This window comes from Apium graveolens, unplaced genomic scaffold (genome assembly GCF_009905375.1).
Source record: "Apium graveolens cultivar Ventura unplaced genomic scaffold, ASM990537v1 ctg7576, whole genome shotgun sequence".
Taxonomy (NCBI): domain Eukaryota; kingdom Viridiplantae; phylum Streptophyta; class Magnoliopsida; order Apiales; family Apiaceae; genus Apium; species Apium graveolens.
In genome coordinates, this window is record NW_027420439.1 from 13,308 (window position 1) to 33,891 (window position 20,584).

A 20,584-nucleotide genomic window follows, 5' to 3' on the forward strand; every position below is an offset into this window, starting at 1 on the left:
AAATTATATGTCCAAAATTTTCCGTCACAAATATTTCGTCGCAACTTTAGATGAAATTTTATTTATTTAATTTCAAGTTAAAATTTTAAAAAATATATTTAACTTACGACGAAATGTTTAAATCGTCGCAATTTCAAATTATTTTTATTTTCCCGCCAAAAAATTGGTTAAATTTCCCTCTTGATAACTTACACGATTTTTAATTTCCGTCGTAAATTAGATGTTCCAATATTATCCCGTCACAAATATTTCGTCGTAAATTTAGATGAAATTTTTTATTTATTTAATTTCAAGTTAAAATTTTAATAAAAATAATTAACTTACGACGAAATGTTTAAATCGTCCGCAACTTCAAATAATTTTCATTTTTTTTAATCGTGGCGTGCATAATTTTATTAATAAAATACTAAACTTACGACAGTTTTGGATTCGTCATAAAATAATTACGACGGTTTACTTTTTTTTTTCCGTCGTAAGTTGGGCGCAAAGCATTTTTTTTCCGTCGTAAGTTGGCCGTCGTAATTGGCCTATTTTTTTGTAGTGGTAATACATAATGATATATATTACAGATTAAAACCTTAATTCCAATAATTTAAATTCCCATCATAAACAATAATAAAATTAACAAAGTTTAGAACAAACTAGCGACCTAAGCGCCACCGCCGTTGCCTACTACATCGTCACGTCTCCCTCCACGTCTTTGGTTGTCGCCCTCTATATCCTCCCTATCCTCCTCGCAGCTCCTGCTGGTATTTTTTGCCACAGCCTTGTCGTGTCATCTCAGACGCCTATGTCCGTAAGTTAGAAACTTTGTAAATAACTAAAATAGCTAAAATTTGTAATACAAAATATGTAAATATTATAAAAAATATCTGAAATGATAAGTGTATAATTTATCTATTTGTCTTCCGCCTCATAACCGGGGTTCATATTGTCCAACCAAAGAGGTAGCTCGCAGCCGCTACCCTTAGGGGTGCACACTGGGTAAGATCCCACAAGCTCACGCAATAGCCTGCAAATCACGTGAACCAAGATAATAGCCTGCAAATCACGTGAACCAAGATAAACTACACTTAAGCGTTAGACTCTGGTTCATGAGCTAATCATTAATTTCCTCCCGTAGAATTCGAACTTGTAATCAAGAGGATAATTATCCCCCCTTTAAACCAACTGAGCCAACCGTGCGGGCGCATTTGAGAAGGCTTCAACACTGCCGGAGAGATCACGCTGCATCTCCCTTGGCCATGGGTCGCTAAATCGGTTAGATAAATCCATGCGACTACAATGTCTCATGTTAACATGCAGTGTGGAACCCATGTTGATTGTGTGTCGTTAAAAGTATATGACAAACAGATTTATGTCCGCGGTCGTTGTGAGATAAAAGATGATGATATAATTTAAGTTACAAAATTGAAACATGTGAGAAATGTGGTGATAGCTAATTTGAACAAATTTTTTCTTCTTTTGATTATGTTATTGGTCAAAATGAGTTGTCCTATATGCATAAAATCGAGGACAAAATGACATAATATTTCTATTATTCTCTAAATATATTTTAATGTAGTACTAATCTCCTAAACTAATAAATTAATCATTTTTGCTAATAAAATAATTAACTTTTACTATTGTTTATTTGTTAATTTTTTTCAATTTATATTGTGAATAATTTTTTAGGGGCCATTGAGTTAGAGATAATTGCCTATGAATCATATAATTAATATCAAAATCATATGTCATTTAAATATATCTTGTAATTCAAAGTTACAAGAATGAAACTGACCAAGACATTCAAAAAGTAATAGAAAATCCAAAATCCAGCTGGAATCTATATAATAAATGACAAAAAAAAAAGTCAGTGGGACCTCATTCCTAGCTGCAAATGTGGCCAAAGGGGCGTGCATAATCCATAACATTACCATTACCTTTCACCACCTTCCTGTTTACTACCTTCCTGAATACAATTAATATGGTGAAAGAAATGCTTTTAAATATTTTTTTAAAATTAATTGTGGCTAGAATTAACCCTGGAAGGTACCTGAGTCAAGTGACCATGGTTAAAATGTTATTATAAATTTGAGAGAGGATACAAATAGATCACATACATCCCAGGCTTTGAGTATTCTTCTACTACAAATCAATTTTAGTTTCAAGAAACACCTAGAGAAATGGCTTCATCTGCAAACTTTATCTGTTATGGCTTCTTCTGCCTTACCAAATGCTGCTGAGAGAAAACAGCAAAAACGTCGAGGAATTAATTCAAGTAAGATATTATATATACAGAGATATACGTGAGGTGTGAGTATTTTGGTCTTAATTTATCTTTGTGTCTTCAAGGATATATATTTCAATAAATATAATGTCCGGGTCAGAAAGTTTGTGACATGGTTTTTTAATCTGTTTATCTGACGTCTCTATATATGTGTATGTATGTGACAGGCCCAGATGCTGAAATTGTCGCACTCGCACCCAAAACTCTGTTGGCCACAGATAGGTTTTCGTGTGATGTGTGTGGGAAGGGTTTTCCAAGGGAGCAGAACTTGCAGCTCCACAGAAGGAGACACAATTTGCCAGGGAAGCTCAAACAAAAGACAAGCCATGAAATCCGGAAAAAGGTTTGCATTTGCCCTGAAATGGGTTGTGTCCATCACGATCCATCAAGGGCCCTTGGAGATATTACCCGAATCAAAAAACACTTTTCTAGAAAACATTGCGAAAAGAAATTTAGCTGCCATAAATGCAACAAGAAGTATGCCGTAGACTCTGACTTGAAGGCCCATAATAAGATTTGTGGTACTAAAAAATATAAATGTGAATGTGGAACTACCTTTCCGAGGTGATGGTCATACCACAAGTCTCTCTTTTAATTCTAATTGATTACATAAATAGTTTTCTGTTTTCGTGTTAGTTGTGATGTATCCAATTAATTAGCATTGGAGTTTGTGCTTAGCACTGCAATTTAATAGTGGAAGTGATTTCGTAAAGTTCTTTTTTCTGGTATCTCTTGATATAATCTCTGTGTTTGGAAATTGCAGAAAAAATTGTTTTAATATGAACAAATTATAATTTTCTATCTATAATTAACTAAAGGTTAAATAATTACTTGCTGCAGGCGTGAGAGTTTTACCTACCATCGTTCCATGTGTGATGCTGCTTGTATTTCCGCAAATGCTAGTAACCCTGGCTCCATGTACCTGGGCCCAGCTGCAGATTCACAAATTCCAGGAAGCCATCAGCTACTCTTGACTCCGGCTAGGACAAGGGGCCTCAAATCCAAATTCGTTTACTAGTTTGCTATCTGGACAATCCATAGGATCTGCTTTTAATAGCTATGGGAGAGCTCTGGGAGATAGAATGAGCAGTGTTGGAGTATATGGAGGTGGTCGCACCTTGGAAGAAATGTACAAGAATTGGAATGTGGGTGGTGGGAGTTATGGAAGTGGTGGAGGATATGGCGGTGGCATGGAACCTTTAATTGATCAGATGAATGCTCCACGTGGAGGAATGATGTCCGATGTGAAAAATGCTGGTGGAATGTTGGTTGGTCCTGAAGTAAATAACAATGTTTTGGGGGATCCACAGATGAATGTTGAGAGTGAGTATCGTAATAGGCTTACCAGGGATTTTCTTGGCTTGGGAACTGGGATGAACAGCCTGAGTGGAGGTGGAATGGGGGGTGATGATCACAGTGGTAATGGGACGACCAACTCGTGGGACAGGGAAGCTACCACATCAGCTGAGGCCAGGCCTTTCATTCATCACCGTAGCCCTGGGTTTTCAAGCCATCCATGCTTCAGGTCAGGCCCCTGTCTCCCTTTCTATCTCAATGCTTATATGCTTTGTGCTGTTTTTATAGCAATATGTACGCTATGTGTTTGCATGACCGTATAAATCTACATAAAATAAGGTCTATGTAGCCAAAAGGGGAAAAATATGGCAGATTATTTTACCATACATATACCAACTTTCACATTTTTTTTGAAAAAGAAGGAGCTAGTGTTATTATTTCATGTTTAAATATATATCCACTAACACGTTGGTAAATTGCCGCTGAGGAAAATAGTCACCTCTCTTTTTAATTACTTTTTATCATAATAAAAAATTATTACTATATATTGTAAGTAGCTAGTCTAGGGTAATATGAATGTAAAATTTTATAGAACAAAAAAATAATTGCATTACTATTTATTTTCCATGTGCAATCAAATATACTTAGTATTTTGTACAAATATTTGATCTATATATGTTTAAAGTGGCTACTATTAGCTTTTTGTGCAGGAGATCTTAGCTAGTTGGTGATCAAGGCAGGTGTATGGAGTTGATTTCCCTGACAGAACATCCATAAACTTATCAAGCTAATCATTAAAGTGGAATATTATATTTTGGGATATTTTGGGATATCAAGCTAATCATTAAAGTGGAACATCCATAAACTTGTCAAATAATGGTGTTTTCGGATATTTTCTTCTTCTTTGTTTCTAATATTCTCTAATTTGAAATGAAAAATGGTTAGTTTAAATCAAAGGCTAATTTATATTTTTTTTTCATTTTGTTCACAAAGTTGCATTTATGCTTTGAAAGTTGATTTGAATCTTTATTGATCTCAACTTTATATATAAACTTTATTTGAAAGTTGCATTTATGCTTTGAAATTTAACAATTAAGCCTCTTTCCTTATTAAATTTACAGTAAACACTTGTACAATTAAGAACATATATATACACACTTAACTTAAATAAAGTTTCATTTAAAAGTTATTTTAAACATATAAATTTTGGTTGTATATTAAATTCATAATATTCCACGTCTAGTTTGTTTAATTGCATATTTTTTTTGACAACAAAATAGAATGTATTCATTAAAATACGCGAACATAGTCCGAACAAACCTCCAATTGATAATAATGGGAAATAAATAAACTAACTAAATAAATAGTCGTCTTATTTTCACATTGCTTAACAAATAAAATAATATTTTTTGAAATAAAAAGATTATAATAACTTTCCCACCAATTCAGCGATCACAACCCTTAAGATAACCTTCACATTAATGGCCCAATATTCAGAATTTTTAGTTATATCAACTAAAATCGGAGGAAAAAATACCCCAAACTATTAATAATCTTTAGTTGTGAAAAATTAAGCAGTTGAGATATTCACCGTCTCAGTTTAGATGCAAGAAATCCAGATCCTAAAAACCATATAAATTGTTTCTAACGGAACCACTGCAAAAGACACAAATACTTTAAACAAAACATACTCACACCCAAAAAAGATTTGGAACAAACTTGATAATAAGGTACACGAAAGATCTCACCAAAAAGAATTAGCTCACACCCATAAAAGATGTTTATTCTAAATTTTGAAAAACAATAAAATAAAAGAGAATATGGAAGAGTGAAAATGATTAAACGGCGATAGAGTATTGTAGATATACTGAATGAATGATAGAATGGGAAAGAGCGAGCCGCCTACTCTCATTGGAGAGAGTACGAGGGTAGAGAGAAGATGAAGTAAAAATATGAGTTAGTTAATTTGTTGATTTTGTGAATATTTAATTGCATATTTGAATATAATGAGTTTTATACTTTGTTATGTTGGAATTATTTTTAATCTAAACTTATTTGGGTTGTCTATTTTGTTTTGGTCCTTGAATAAATCTACGTGTCTGTAGTTTTGATAGTGCTGCAGACTTGGTCTCAGGTAGTTGCAGTGTTTTAGGAGTCTAGTTTAATAAGCTGGAGATTATCATGGTCACGTACTCCTGTTTGTACTCGTGTTCTTTAGGATCTCAGTTAGCTGTAGTCTTTATTATGTAATCTTCCTTTCCAGAATGTAATCCCAACAGTACCAAGTTTCTTTATTTTTCTGCAATCAAAGTATATAACTTTCTCAGTATTTAATCATATAACTAACATCTGGTATCAGAGCTTCAAACACACACCTGGGAGACACACTCGAGTTGTCACTCAGATGGAGTTAAGCAAGAGCAAGGAGGGTTCTTTTGGGCTGAGTTATCCAATGCTTACAAAGACCAACTACACTACTTGGGCCATGAAAATGAAGGTGTTTATGCAGGCACATGGGGTGTGGGATGCAATAGAGCCAAAGGATCCTAAAGATGCTGTAGAGGACAAGATAGACAAGCGTGCTTTGGCCGTTATTTACCAAGGACTACCAGATGATATGTTGCTGACAATTGCTGAGAGAAAGACGTCCAAGGAGGCGTGGGGGTCAATCAAACACTGTGCCTGGGTGCAGATAAAGTGAGGCGAAGGCGCAAACTCTTAAATCAGAGTTTGAGTCACTAAAAATGAAGGACTCGGAACAGCTGGACGACTTCTGTATGAAATTAAATGGTTTGGTTACAAAGATCAGGCCACTGGGGGAGAAAATCACAGAAGAATATGTGGTAAAGAAACTGTTACGTTCTGTCCCAAGCAAGTTTCTGCAGATTGCCTCTGCAATCGAGCAATTTGGAAACTTGGAAGTCATGACTGTAGAAGAAGTCATCGGGTCTCTGAAAGCACACGAAGAACGCTTACAGGGACCAACTGAGTACAACGAGGGACAACAACTTTTGCTGACCGGAGAAGAGTGGCACAAAAGAGAGAATGACGACGGGAAACTGCTTCTTACAAGAGAAGAATGGTTGAAGAAATCTGGTAAAATGGGCACGTCTAGTGGAGGAGATTATCATACTAAAGACAACTGTATTGTTCGTGACAGAAGCCAGGTTAAATGCTTTAACTGTGGTGGCTATGGCCATTTCGCAGCCGAGTGTCGAAGGCCAAGAAAATTTAGACAGCAGAAAGGTGAAGTGAATCTGACACAAGTGAATGACGATGAGCCTGCATTGTTGATGGTTATATGTGATAGTAATGCAGATGATTTAATTCTTTTTACTGAGGGCAACAGTGTAAGTAGTGCAAAAGGAATTGAAGAAAATACGTGGTACCTCAATAATGGAGCGAGTAACCACATGACAGGACGTCGAGATAAATTTGAAAAACTGGACAGAACAGTAAAACGTGAGGTAAAGTTTGGTGATGGGTCACTAGTAAAAATCGAGGGAAAGGGGTCGATCAGAATTTTTTGTAAAAATGGAGACACCAGAATCCTAAATGGAGTGTATTTTATTCCCACACTTCGAAGCAACATAATCAGCTTAGGACAACTATCCGAGGAGGGAAATAGAGTCGTGATGAATGGAGAAAGCTTATGGGTATACGATAGCTGTGGAAGACTGCTTATTCAAGTCAAGAGGTCAAGTAACCGACTTTATAAAATTCAAATTGAAGATACACAAGAACGGTGCTTGCTGTCAAAAGGCGAGGAACAGGCATGTTTGTGGCACCAGCGTCTCGGGCATGTAAACTTCAAAGCTATGCATCTAATGTCAACAAAGAACATGGCTCGTGGAATGCCTTACATCAATCAACCGAAAGAATTGTGCAATGGCTGTCTCTTGACAAAACAAAACCATAAGTCTTTCCCATCTCAGACAAATTACTTTGCTCATAATAGTTTAGAACTGATACATTTAGACCTCTGTGGACCAATAACTCCCCATACACCAGCTGGAAATCGTTATTTTATGTTGTTGGTAGATGATCATACACGCATGATGTGGGTATATATGCTTAAAACCAAAGATGAAGCCTTGCCTGTTTTTAAGAAATTTAAATTGTTAGTCGAGAATGGTAAAAATCATAAAATTCCGACTTTGAGGACGGATCGGGATGGTGAATTTTGCTCCAAAGAATTTCAATCCTTTTGTGAGGAACATGGCATAACAAGACATTATACGGCACCCTACACACCTCAACAAAATGGTGTCGTAGAGCGCCGCAACCGTATTGTAGTTGCCATGGCAAGGAGTCTGTTAAAGGAGAGAAACGTTCTATCAAAGTACTGGGGGGAAGCTGTTCAACATGCTGTCTACATTCTGAATAAAATGACCACTCGAATAATGTCAAATATCAGTCCCCATGAAGCTTGGCCAGAAACCAAGTGTTCACTCTCTGAAAATCTTTGGCTGTACTGCATACATGAAGATACCAGCTGTACACAAGAAAGAGTTAGATGACAGAAGTAAATTAGTTGTGCATTTTGGCCGAGAACCAGGGACAAAAGCGTATAGATTATACGACCCTGTTTCTGGAAGAATACACGTTAGTAGGGATGTAACTTTTGATGAAGCTAAAGGTTGGCAGTGGGGAACAGAAAACAACCTTGAGTCTGGTACTCCTGGACAATTTTATTTGGACGAAGTGTTTACAGCTGCACGAGGTGTTCATATACCAGCCACACCAGCGTCTCCAAACACGCCAGTATCATCAACACAGTCTGAGTCTACAGCCTTAATGTCAAGCCCATCCCAATCTGGTTCGTCTACACCACAAACTCACACACAGAGTAGTGTTCAAACTGGAAACGCAGACACGGAAAACTTCAGCATTTCTGGTGATAACAGTGAACAGCCCAGGTATTTTCGATCTCTTGCAGACATTTATAATAACACGACTGAGATTGAACTCGCAGATGAGTTATTGCTTATGAGCATCGATGAGCCTGTCTGTTTCGATCAAGCAGTCAAGATAAGGTCTGGACAGCTGCAATGAACAAAGAAATCGAGCAAATAGAGAAAAACCACACTTGGGAACTGGTGACTTTGCCTCAGGGTCATAAAGCAATCGACTTAAAATGGATTTTTAAGTTGAAGAAGGATCAATATGAAAAAGTAACAAAACACAAGGCCCGTCTAGTTACAAAAGGATATGTACAATGTCATGGTATAGACTACGAAGAAGTATTTGCTCCAGTAACGAGGTTGGAAACCGTGCATTTACTTTTGGCTCTAGCAGGAAAAAACGATTGGGAGGTTCATCACCTAGACGTCAAATCTGCGTTTCTCAATGGATTCATTCAAGAGGAAGTGTACGACTCTAACCAAAGGGCTATGTTAAAAAGGGTCAAGAACACAAAGTTTATAATTTACTAAAAGCTTTGTATGGCCTTCGTCAAGCCCCGAGGGCCTGGTATTCTCGTCTTAATCAGCACTTACTAAAACTTGGTTTTACAAAATGCCCCTACGAGTATGTTGTTTATACTAAGAGGGATGGTGCAGAAAGTTTAATTATAGGCGTTTATGTTGATGATCTGCTTGTCACAGGTACTAGTTTAACAGCCATTGCCAAATTCAAGGGGGAGATGAATGGTGAATTTGACATGTCTGATCTTGGAAGACTAACTTACTATCTGGGTTTGGAAGTAACACAACACACAGGATACATTGAGGTGTGTCAGTCATCATATGCTCAGAAAGTCTTGGAAAAGGCAGGTCTGGCAGACTGCAATTCTGCCAGATTTCCAATGGAGCACAAGCTGACTCTCCATGCTGATCATCTGGGAAAACCTGTAGACTCTACTCTCTATAAAAGCATGGTTGGTGGGCTGAGATACCTGGTGCACACGTGACCTGATATTGCTTACGCTGTGGGCATAGTAAGCCGCTATATGGAAAGGCCTACTGAACTTCATCTAAATGCCGTAAAAAGGATATGTCGTTACGTGAAAGGAACCCTGCACTACGGTTTGGTCTACAAACGTGGACAAGGAAACTACATTTTATCTGAATTCTCGGACAGCGATCTAGCAGGTAGCACAGATGATAGGAAGAGCACTGGAGGAATGGCCTTTTATCTTGACGAGAACTTGATTACCTGGGTATCTCAGAAACAGCGGTGCGTAGCCTTGTCTTCATGCGAAGCAGAGTTTATGGCAGCAACAGCTGCTGCGTGTCAAGCTATCTGGCTTTAGCGTGTTCTCAGCTGTGTTATGTATGTCAAACCAGGACCAGTCATATTCTATATTGTTAACAGGTCGGCAATCGATTTAGCACGCAATCTGGTTTTCCATGGGAGAAGTAAACATATCGACTTGAGGTATCATTTTATTAGAGACTGTATTGAGCAGGGTCTGATTGTTATAAAACATATTAATACCAGTGAATAGCGCGCAGACATTCTTAATAAAGCACTGGCAACAGCAAAGTTCGAAAAGATGAGGAACTTGTTGGGAGTTAAAAATCTCGACGATGTTTAGATTAAGGGGGAGTATGTTGGAATTATATTTAATCTAAACTTATTTGGTTTGTCTATTTTTTTTGGTTCTTGAATAAATCTACGTGTCTGTAGTTTTGATAGTGCAGCAGACTTGGTCTTAGGTAGTTGCAGTGTTTTAGGAGTCTAGTTTAATAAGCTGGAGATTATTATGGTCACGTACTCCTGCTTGTACTCCTGTTCTTTAGGATCTCAGTTAGCTGTAGTCTTTATTATGTAATCTTTCCTTTCCAGAATGTAATCCCAACAGTACCAAGTTTCTTTATTTTTCTGCAATCAAAGTAGTATAACTTTCTCATTATTTAATCATATAACTAACATGTTATCAATTGCAAATTGTAACATGGACATGTTATCAATTGCAAATTGTAACATGGTATCAAAGCAACCAGAATCGATTATGAGCATTTTTTGATGAAGATTTCAAGTAAGTATTTTGACTTTCTTTCATACATAAATTTGAGGTATTTCATCCCTTTTTCAAGCTTTTTGAGCGATTTTTCTTCATATGTTTTTTGTTGATTGATTATTGTACACATCATCAATTAGATGAGTTGAGAGGATGAATTCTTTTGATGATTTTTAAGTATTAATTGCGAGAGCCTTATTTTATAGAGCAAATTAATGTGTTTTTCTTGGATATCCTGCTGGTCATAAAGGATATAAAGTTCTTAATATGTAGACATGACATATATTTATTTCCAGAGATCTAATATTTTATAAGCACCATTTTCCTCTCCATCACAAGCAAATTTCTGGGAATGCACCTTCTTTCTTATTACCAGTATCTACTGATCACAAATCTCTTCATGATACAGAATTTCCAGATATCTTTCAGTTTTTCGACACTCCTGAAGTCACCATACCTATGGGTTCTTTGGATGATTCTTCACCTGACACTTCAACAAATTTTCATCAAGACAATTCATCTAATGATCATTGTACACACAATGCATCTTCAATTGATAATTTGAATCTAAGAAGGAGTACTAGAAATGTGAAGTTAACTTATGTCTTGTGAGAATAATATAAGATCCTGTAAAGGGCCATTCTCTAAAGATTTTTAGAGTAACTCGTTCCTTGACATGGTATCAGAGCTCAGGATGGCAGAGGATTCAGGTTCGATCCCTGCCACCCCCAACATTTCTCACAATTTATGAGGGATACGAAAGGAAAATTTAAGCCCCAAAGATGAGCGCCCGTCATCCACTATTTGACCCATAAATGGGCTTTCAAGTGAGGGGGAGTGTTATAATATAAGATCCTGTAAATTCACCAAAATAACAAAGATTGTCTACTCATTGATGTAACCTGGAAACATATTCTGCTTTACCATCACCTTTTCATGCTTTGGTGTAACCTAGAAACATATTCTGCTTTACCATCACCTTTTCATCCTTTGATTAGCCAAACAAGTTCTTTAACAGAACCAACTACATAAAAGCTGATGGCACTGTTGAAAGGTTTCAAAGAACGTTTGGTTTCTAAGGGTTATAATCAGAAATGGGGAATAGATTTAGAAGAACCATTTTCTACCGTGGTGAAGATGACCACAGTCAGGTGTATCATTGTATTAGCATCTCATAAAGGTTGGAAGTTACATCAATTAGATGTTAACAATGCATTTCTGCATTGAGATTTACTTGAAGTGGTATATATGCTGGTTCCGGAGGGATTATCTAATTCATGCAATAAAGATTTTCTGCAATCTAAGAATGATTATTCATTGTTCATCTAGAAAAACCAATGATAGCATTATCATTGTTGCAATATATGTTGATAACATAATTCTCACTAGTAATGACGCACAAGGTATTCTTGATCTCAAGGTACATTTATACAAGACATTCAACATCAAAGATTTAGGGGAACTAGGTTTTTTTTTCTGGGTATAGAAATTGCTTATACTGCTTCAGGTCTCACATTAACCCAAAGAAAGTTTACACAAGAATTGCTGAAGGAAGCTAATATAACAGATTTCAAGACTAAAGCTACTCCACTGCCTTTGAACTTAAAGCTTTCAGCTGATAAAGGAGAATTATATACTGATCCTAGCTCTTACAGGTGCTTAGTAGGAAAACTTAATTTTCTTACTCACACAAGGCCATATCTTGCCTATATTGTCCAACATTTAAGTCAATATCTGCAGTCCCCTAAAGTCCCACATTTTGATGCACTTATGCATGTGTTGAATATGTGGATTCCACATCTGGAGTACTAGGGATTCCCTTGAAAGGAGGTGAGCAATTAACACTAAAAGCATACTTTGATTCATACTGGGGAGCTTGTCAGGATTCTAGGAGGTCAATTTCTCGCTATGTGCTGTTGTTAGGAAACTCACCAGTAAGTTGGAAATTAAAGGAATAAAGTGTTGTCTCTTGAAGTTCCTATGAAGCTGAATATCGTTCAATATCATCTGCGACTTCAGAGATCACTTGGTTGGTCAGATTATTGGAAGAACTAGGTGTTACAAATCTTAAGCCAGTTACTGTGCATTGCAACAACCAGAGTGCCATACACATTGCTAAAAATCCAGACCATCATGAGCGCACAAAGTATATAGAAATTGATGTGCATTTTACAAGGGATAAGGTGTTAGAAGGATTGGTGCAGCTATCTTATGTTCCTACTGCTTCACAACTTGCAGAGTTTTTCCCTAAAGTTCTTTATTCCGGATATTTTCAAGAGTTACTCTCCAAACTAGAAATGTTCTAATGCCATTCCAGTATGATAAAGAGAAGCAGCTGCTCGACAAAATCATCCCATGACATCAGCAGATAAACAACTCAGCATGGAGTTAATTATGACAGCTCAGCAAAATAACAAACTTCTTTCATGTATAAACAAAGACCAGTGCTAGTTGCTTAGTAACTAAGTTTTGCAGAAATGAGTTTTAGGAATGTAGATTGATCTCTCTCTCACTCTCTCAATCAGTAAACTCTCTCTCTCTCTCTAATTCATCACAGTATTGTATCAAAACATGGGTTCATATCTCTAATGAAAGTTTATACGGTAAGCTTCATTTACGATAACTATGTGAGTTTGTTTTGGTAGATTTCACAATTTACGGCTATACTTTGTTATCAATTGAAAATTTTAACAAAATGCTGGTAGAATGTTGGTTGGTCATGAAGTAAATAACAACGTTTTGGGGGATCCACAGATGAATGTTGAGAGTGAGTATCCTAATAGGCTTACCATGGATTTTCTTGGCTTGGGAACTGGGATGAACAGCGTGAGTGGAGGTGGAGGGGGGATGATGATCACAGTGGTAATAAGACGACCAACTCATGGGACAGGGAAGCTACCATATCAGCTGAGGCCAGGCCTTTCATTCACCACTGTAGCCCTGGCTTTTCAAGCCACCCATGCTTCAGGCCCCTGTGTCCCTCTCTATCTCAATGTTTATACACTCTGTGTTGTTTTTTATAGCAATATGTATGATATGTGTTTGCATGACTGTATAATTTTGTATAAAGTAAGGTCTATGTAGCCAATAGCCAAAAAATATGGCAGATTATTTTACCATACATATACCAACTTTCACATATAAAAAGGTGCTTAGTGTTGTTATTTTCATGTTTAAATATATATCCACTAACAGATTTGATGTACATTAGGGCCAAGGGGGTAGATTATGAAATAATCACCTCTCCTTTTGAATTACTTTTTATCATACTAAAAAATTATTTGTATACATTGTAAGTAGCTATTCTAAGGTTAGGAGAATGCACAATTTTATAGAACAAAAAATAATTGCATTAGTATTTATTTTTCATGTGCAAGCAAATATACTTAATATTTTGTACAAATATTTGCTCTATATTTGTTTAAAGTGGCTAACTATTAGCTTTTGTGCACCAGATCTTAGCTAGTTGGTGATCAAGGCACGTGTATGGAGTTGATTTCCATGACCTTAATTAGAACCAGAACATCGAAAAAGTAATCAAACTAATCATTAATCTTCTATCAAATAAAGGTGTTTTGAGATATTTTTGTTTTTTTTATTATGCTATGCTTTGAAATAAAAAGTTGTTGGTTATAAATCAAAGGCTAATTTTATAATTTTATAATTTTGTTTTGAAATTTGCATTCATGCTTTGAAAGTCAAAGGCTAATTTTATAAATTTTGCTTTGTTTTATAATTTTATAAATCTCGCCCATACATTTTTATCCTTAAATATAATTATAACCATACATTTTAATTTTACACTTCATCTCTTTCATCCACCTCTCTGCCCACTACACCCACCAACCACCCACAATCACTACCCATCACTACCACGTACCACCAGCCGCTGCTCCGACCCCATCATTCCGTCCCCGCATATCAGATTCCCTCCCTCCCTCTCTCTCTCCCTCTCCCTCCCTCCATCCCCCATCTGCATGGTCAACCTTAATCGCTTTTTCGGCCAAACAATCGTGCCTCTCCGTACCGACCGGAGTGTCCTCGTTTTACGATGATTTAGTCAAAATTTGTTCCTTCGTCATTTGAATGGTTGTCACCGGAGGTGGTGGTGGTTGATGGGTGGTAGAATTTGATAGAAGATGGAAGAATATTAAAATTTATAAATTTTAAATATTAAATTAACGGCCAGATATGAATATGTTGTATTTGAATGAGTGGATATGATTAGATCTCTTATCTCACAATACTAGAGTTCTGATTGGAGTAAGACCCTATATATATATTGTTTTGAAAGTTACATTTTTGCTTTGAAATTTAGAATTAAGCCACTTTCGTTATTGAATTTACACTAAACACTTGTAAAATTAAACTCATGTACACACTTAACTTGAATAAAGTTTCATTAAAAAAGTTATTTTTTACATATAAAATTTTGGTTGTATATTAAATTCTTAATATTCCATATCTAAATTGTTTAATTGCATATTTGAACTTCATAAGTAATATTTCACATCATCTCTTTAAGTTTGTAAGACAATTTTAGGATAGTGTTGATGAAATAGACAACTTGTTCATGTTTGTAATACAAGGGTACAATTGATATTAATAATATATGAAATAGACAACTTGTTTACGTGGGTAGTTAACGTACAATCGAGAACATATTTGATAAAATGGATAACGCTTGTTAAATAGGGTTGATATGAAAAATCAAATTATGACCCCGCATAAAAATATTCCATACCCTAGCAACCTTTTTTTTGGCTTCACATATATAATATTATGTCACTTTAATTAATTGCTTTCTATGTTTTAAGTATAAAATTATAAATAGTGATAATTTTTTTTTATTTTTTTATCTTTTAACTCATACCCAAATGACATTTAAGTATTTTTTTATCTAAAATTAGTTTGTAAATTTATCGTAACAATACAATGTATTATGTGAGAAAATTCAGACTTTTTTAGAATATAATGTACAACCATTTACTTTACCAAAGTCACAAAATTCACAATATAATATTAATTTGTCAAGAGGTAAAATCTTAAAAGTTCTCAATTTAGATTTAGTAGTGTTATTTTAAAGCGTTTTAACATTATATATATATTAGGCTATAAGAAAGGTTGAAGAAAGTGGCGATGAAGACATCAAAGCCAACCCTGGGACCAAACTCTTTGTGCTAACGAATGAGGGTATCGAAAAAATTGAACTTTGAGGGACAAATTTTTTGTTATATACATGAATGATCAAAAGAAAAATATTAAAAAATATAGGCATAAAATAAATGTTAGGGGCCTAATTTTTAATTTTTTTTGAAAAGATCACTTAAAAAATAAGATATTTTTAGTACTTAGTTGAACCGACATAAATATTATTGATATCTTACTTTTTATCATTCTTTCAATTTATTATCCCACCAAAAAAATCGCTTGGAGCTTTAAATATCTCTAGGTCGACTATGGATGACACCACCATCAGCGGCAACGAGGACGGAGATGAAGAGGATGTCGAGCTTGGCGAAGACGAGGAGAGTGGCACGAAAAGAAACAGTGGTGCGAAGAGCGCTATTCAATTTTATTTAGTTTTTGGTTTAACAATGCTTTGAGCTATTATTTGAATTTTCATGTATATTTAGTTGTATGTGTGCTTCGAACATTTGTCTATTAATTTGATTGCTTGCTTAATGTAGTACAATAAGCAAATGTAGTTACTTTAACGATTGGTTGGTTGATGTAAATCATTTTTATTATTTTTGGTTGTTGTTGACATTAATGTTAGTTGGTTATAATTGTGGTGTGGTTGGAGTTGATATTGCACGTGTTTGCGTAGGAGGAATGTCAATTGTAGAACCCAAAAAAGTTATTCTAGAGCCAATATCGGCTTATAATCAGAAATAACAATCAAAATTAATCATTTGTGGGCATGAAAAACCGACTGAATTAATAACATAGCGAGTGGATTCATACAAAAAATGATCGTCTCCTTATGAACGGTAGGTATAAGTTGGTCGTTTTTGAGTTTAACACTAAAACAATGTTGACACGATATCAACCAATTCAGGAGCTCATAGGCATTTTTCTTGTAATATTCAATTGTTATGGATATAAAACGACCTAATTATTGATCGATAATTCAGTTGGATTTAATTGACGTATAAGGACATGTGTTACTGGACTCATGTTTTTAATCTAGAATGACGGATTTGGCGTTTAGCCTGTTTCTTTAAGTTGGAGTTATCATGATATATATATAATCTACTTATTTAATCAATGTCATGAAATAAAAAAAATACAATATACAAAGACAAGGAGATCGGTCCCTCACCATGCATATATGGCCAAAAGGTAAGTGTAACGTCCAACATCCACACTACATTCCTCTTTATCGCTTCCTTGAACCTAAATTTTCATTAAATGTGACTTTTTTGAGATATTTTCTAAATATATTTACTTATAAAAGAAATGGTTTGTAAATTCATGTGTACCTCCAACCTTCAATAATTTGCAAAACAAATATATAAGAAATAATTATCTAATGTGGGGGTTTCATGATTGAAAAATTGTTATAAATATGAGAGTATGTACCTACAGATTTGAGCTTTTGTATGTTTTTCTAGTAAAAAAATAAAAATCAATTTGAGTTTCCATAAAATCTAGTCCTGCCATGGCTTCTTCTCCATCAGCTACGTCTAAAAGAAGAGGGAGGTATCTTTGGGGAAATCCAAGTAAGATCTGCTGTATATATTGTGGGTGCATGTGTGTGTATGTATTAACTGTCAGTTTATATAATTTTTTCTTTTACCGTTACTTGGAAATTTAAAGGGGATGAGTCAGACATATATGGTTTTTGAATTGTTTTTCGATTGTTTAATTTGTTCATTTGACGTTGGGATATGTGTATATATGTAAATGACACGTCCTGATGCAGAGTTTGTAGCACTTTCCCCGCAGAGTCTAATGGCAACAAATCGATTTTGGTATGAGGTGTGCAATAGAAGTTTTCAAAGGGAGCAGAACTTGCAGCTCCACAGAAGAGGACATAATTTGCCTGGGAAGCTGAAGCAAAAGACAAACGATGAAGTCAAGAAAAGGGTTTACATTTTCCCTGAAGTTGGTTGGGTTCATCATGATCCCTCAAGAGCACTAGGAGATCTGACTGCTATCAAGAAGCATTTCTCTTGAAAACATAGTGGCAAAAAAAAATCCGGCTCTGATAAATGTAAGAAGAAGTTTGCTGTGCACGGTGACTGGAAGGCTCATAATAAGATCTGTGCTACAAAGGAGTATATTTGTAAATGTGGAACTACCTTCTCGAGGTGATTGACTATATTTGGTTTATCTTTTAGTTGTGCTCTAGGTGTAATTAACCGAGTTTGTGCTTGAAATTGTGAATTGATCTAGAATTATTTTATGGAATCTCTTTCTCAATATAATATGTGTTTGAAAATTGAATGAAAAGAGTTTGAAAAATTCTCTTAAAATACACTACAAAAAAGTAAGCCTAAATTCAACTGATTTAAATTCGACCGATTTCGCTTGTTTCATTGGGCAAGCCTAAATACAACCGCCTGCAGTTGAATTTAGTAATATACCGGATTTTTTGTGCGGTTGAATTTGACTCCATCAAAAAATGGTCTGAATTTTCCTGCCAACTGAATTATTTAGCGCTCCTAAATTCCACCGCTGGCGAACTACCACATGTGTAGATATGAGTGTACGGAACACTCCAAGTCACACAAACTTCACTTATGATAAAGATAACAGAAGAGGAATGGATGTTCCTTTCAAGCCCCTCTCACTTGCATTTGAAAATGTGAATTACTATGTTGATATGCCTCATGTAAGTCACCTGTCCTTTAAATTGATATTATAATATGCTATTTTTCTATGAGAGCAGAACATATGGTGGTCAACGATTCTCACAGTAAAACCATTCGTTTGTTCAGGAAATGAAGAGTCAAGGAATCACAGAGCACCGTCTCCAATTGCTATGAGATGTGAGTGGTGCATTCAGGCCTGGTGTTTTGACATCATTAGTGGGAGTGAGTGGTGCTGGAAAGACCATGTTGATGGATGTATTAGTGGGAAGAAAAACCGGAGGGTATATCGAAGGAAGTATTAGCATTTCAGGTTATCCAAAGAACCAAGCAACTTTTGCTCGTGTCAGTGGTTATTGTGAACAGAACGATATCCATTCTCCACATGTTACCATTCATGAATCTCTTGTGTACTCGGCATGGTTACGTCTTGGTCCAGATGTGTCAAATAAAACATAAAAGGTTAATTCTCTTTTGCTTGCTGATTCTATTACAGATACGCCTCAAAACATTCACACTCTTGTTAAATACCTTATATGATTTTGACAAAAAGATGATGCTACAAAATCCCTGTTTATGCAGAGCATTATTAACATTGCTGATTCATTTGTATATAGTGAAGAAAGATCTGCAGGTTTCGGAGAATCTGGGAAATGGGTTGCTGAATATGTATGTTAAGTCTGGAGATATGGATTCGGCTGAGAAATTGTTTGATGGGATTGACATGAAGACGATTTTTTCATGGATGTCTATGATAGAGGGCTATATGCAGAAAGGTGATTGGGAAAGTGCGAGTGTGTTCTTTGATCGAATGCCTAAAAAGGATGTAACTGCCTGGAATGTGATGCTTAATGAATTCATCGCGGGGAATGATTTAGCTGCTGCTGAAGTTTTGTTTAGAAGAGCGCCAGAGAAAGATGTGGTTTTGTGGAACTGTATGATTGCAGGGTATGTTGAAAACAAGAACTTCACAAGATCTTTGGAGTTGTTTAAAGAGATGATATTAGCATATATCAGGCAGGATAGAATAACAATAAGTAGTCTTCTAGCTGTTTGTGGCTTTGCAGGTGTAGTGAATTTAGGTGAATCAGTTCATTCTATCATGAAGAAATAGAACATCATGGGCGAGGAAGTTGAAGTAGCTTTAATGGATATGTACAGCAAGTGTGGTGCTCCAGATGAAGCTATGAAGTCATTTGACGACATTTCCATAAAATCCATGTTGGCCTGGAGTGTCATGATTGTTGGTTTGGCGATGAATGGGCTTTCCAGAGAAGCACTAGACTCTTTTGCACAGATGCATCTTTAGTGATCTATGAGAACCTGATTAATTGTTGTTAATCAGCTTACAAAGTAATCATCGAAAGGACCCCAGAGAGATAACTCTTGAAGGTGATGAGGATGTATATATGCTTGCATACTCAGATAATACATTTTTTGTGTCATTGAATAATTATTATTGATGCAATATATCGACTAAAAAATTTGTCATTTTATAGATCATCACAATCTGATAGGACAAGATATGGTTATTTCTTTTGATCAGGTACCACTATTTACATATCCTTAAATTTCTAGTATTGATCTATATAATTAAGTTTTGCAATTAGTAATTTTGTTTCAATACAGAATGCAAGAAATTCTATAAGCTCCCCAGATTATTCTGTCCCTCGTGTGGGTGCAACTAGCAGTGCTGAACAACCTGATCCTTCTAATCAGGAGAGGCTTGATTTGCTAAGTGACAACCACGGTTCTATAAGTTACCCGGGAACTGAAATCAGGAGCGATGCTTCCCTTCAGTATTTTTCTGAAAATGATCTAATCCGAGAAGACCAAAGTGAAGACAGATTGGAACCAGATTGGGAATTAATGGAAGAAATAATGGAACAAACAGAAGCCGATACTCTAGCTGATGAGTTGGTTCCTGCAGTTTCTCCTCCACCTCAGCAGCACCAACAACCGACTTCTGTCATGTCAGAGCAGGATCTCGAATTTTTAAACTCTGATAATGTCTGTAGTAAGTTCAAAATTTTCAAAATAATCTACTTTAATGATCCAAATTGTTTTATAAAGAAGTCATGTTGTTTCCTTCAACTGCAGGCCATAAATCACCTACATTAGAGATCCATTCAACTCCACCACCTCAGCAAACAATGCCGGAGCAAAGGATCCAAAGTCATCATTATGATCACATAACAATATTAAGCAACAGGTATTGTCCATGTTTTTCTTTCAAAA

At 35.7% G+C, this 20,584-nt stretch overlaps 2 protein-coding genes across 2 annotated transcripts; both read left to right on the plus strand.

Moving 5' to 3' along the window:
* Window positions 1-9,515: 9,515 nt before the first annotated feature.
* Window positions 9,516-9,818, plus strand: LOC141704218 (secreted RxLR effector protein 161-like). The gene has a single exon (XM_074507515.1). The coding sequence runs from the start codon at window positions 9,516-9,518 to the stop codon at window positions 9,816-9,818; it is 303 nt and encodes a 100-aa protein (XP_074363616.1).
* Window positions 9,819-11,567: 1,749 nt separating this feature from the next.
* On the plus strand, window positions 11,568-12,835 carry LOC141704219 (uncharacterized). Its single transcript, XM_074507516.1, has 4 exons — window positions 11,568-11,680; window positions 11,859-11,932; window positions 12,037-12,184; window positions 12,505-12,835. The coding sequence occupies exons 1-4, from the start codon at window positions 11,568-11,570 to the stop codon at window positions 12,833-12,835; spliced, it is 666 nt and encodes a 221-aa protein (XP_074363617.1).
* The last annotated feature ends 7,749 nt before the right edge of the window (window positions 12,836-20,584 follow it).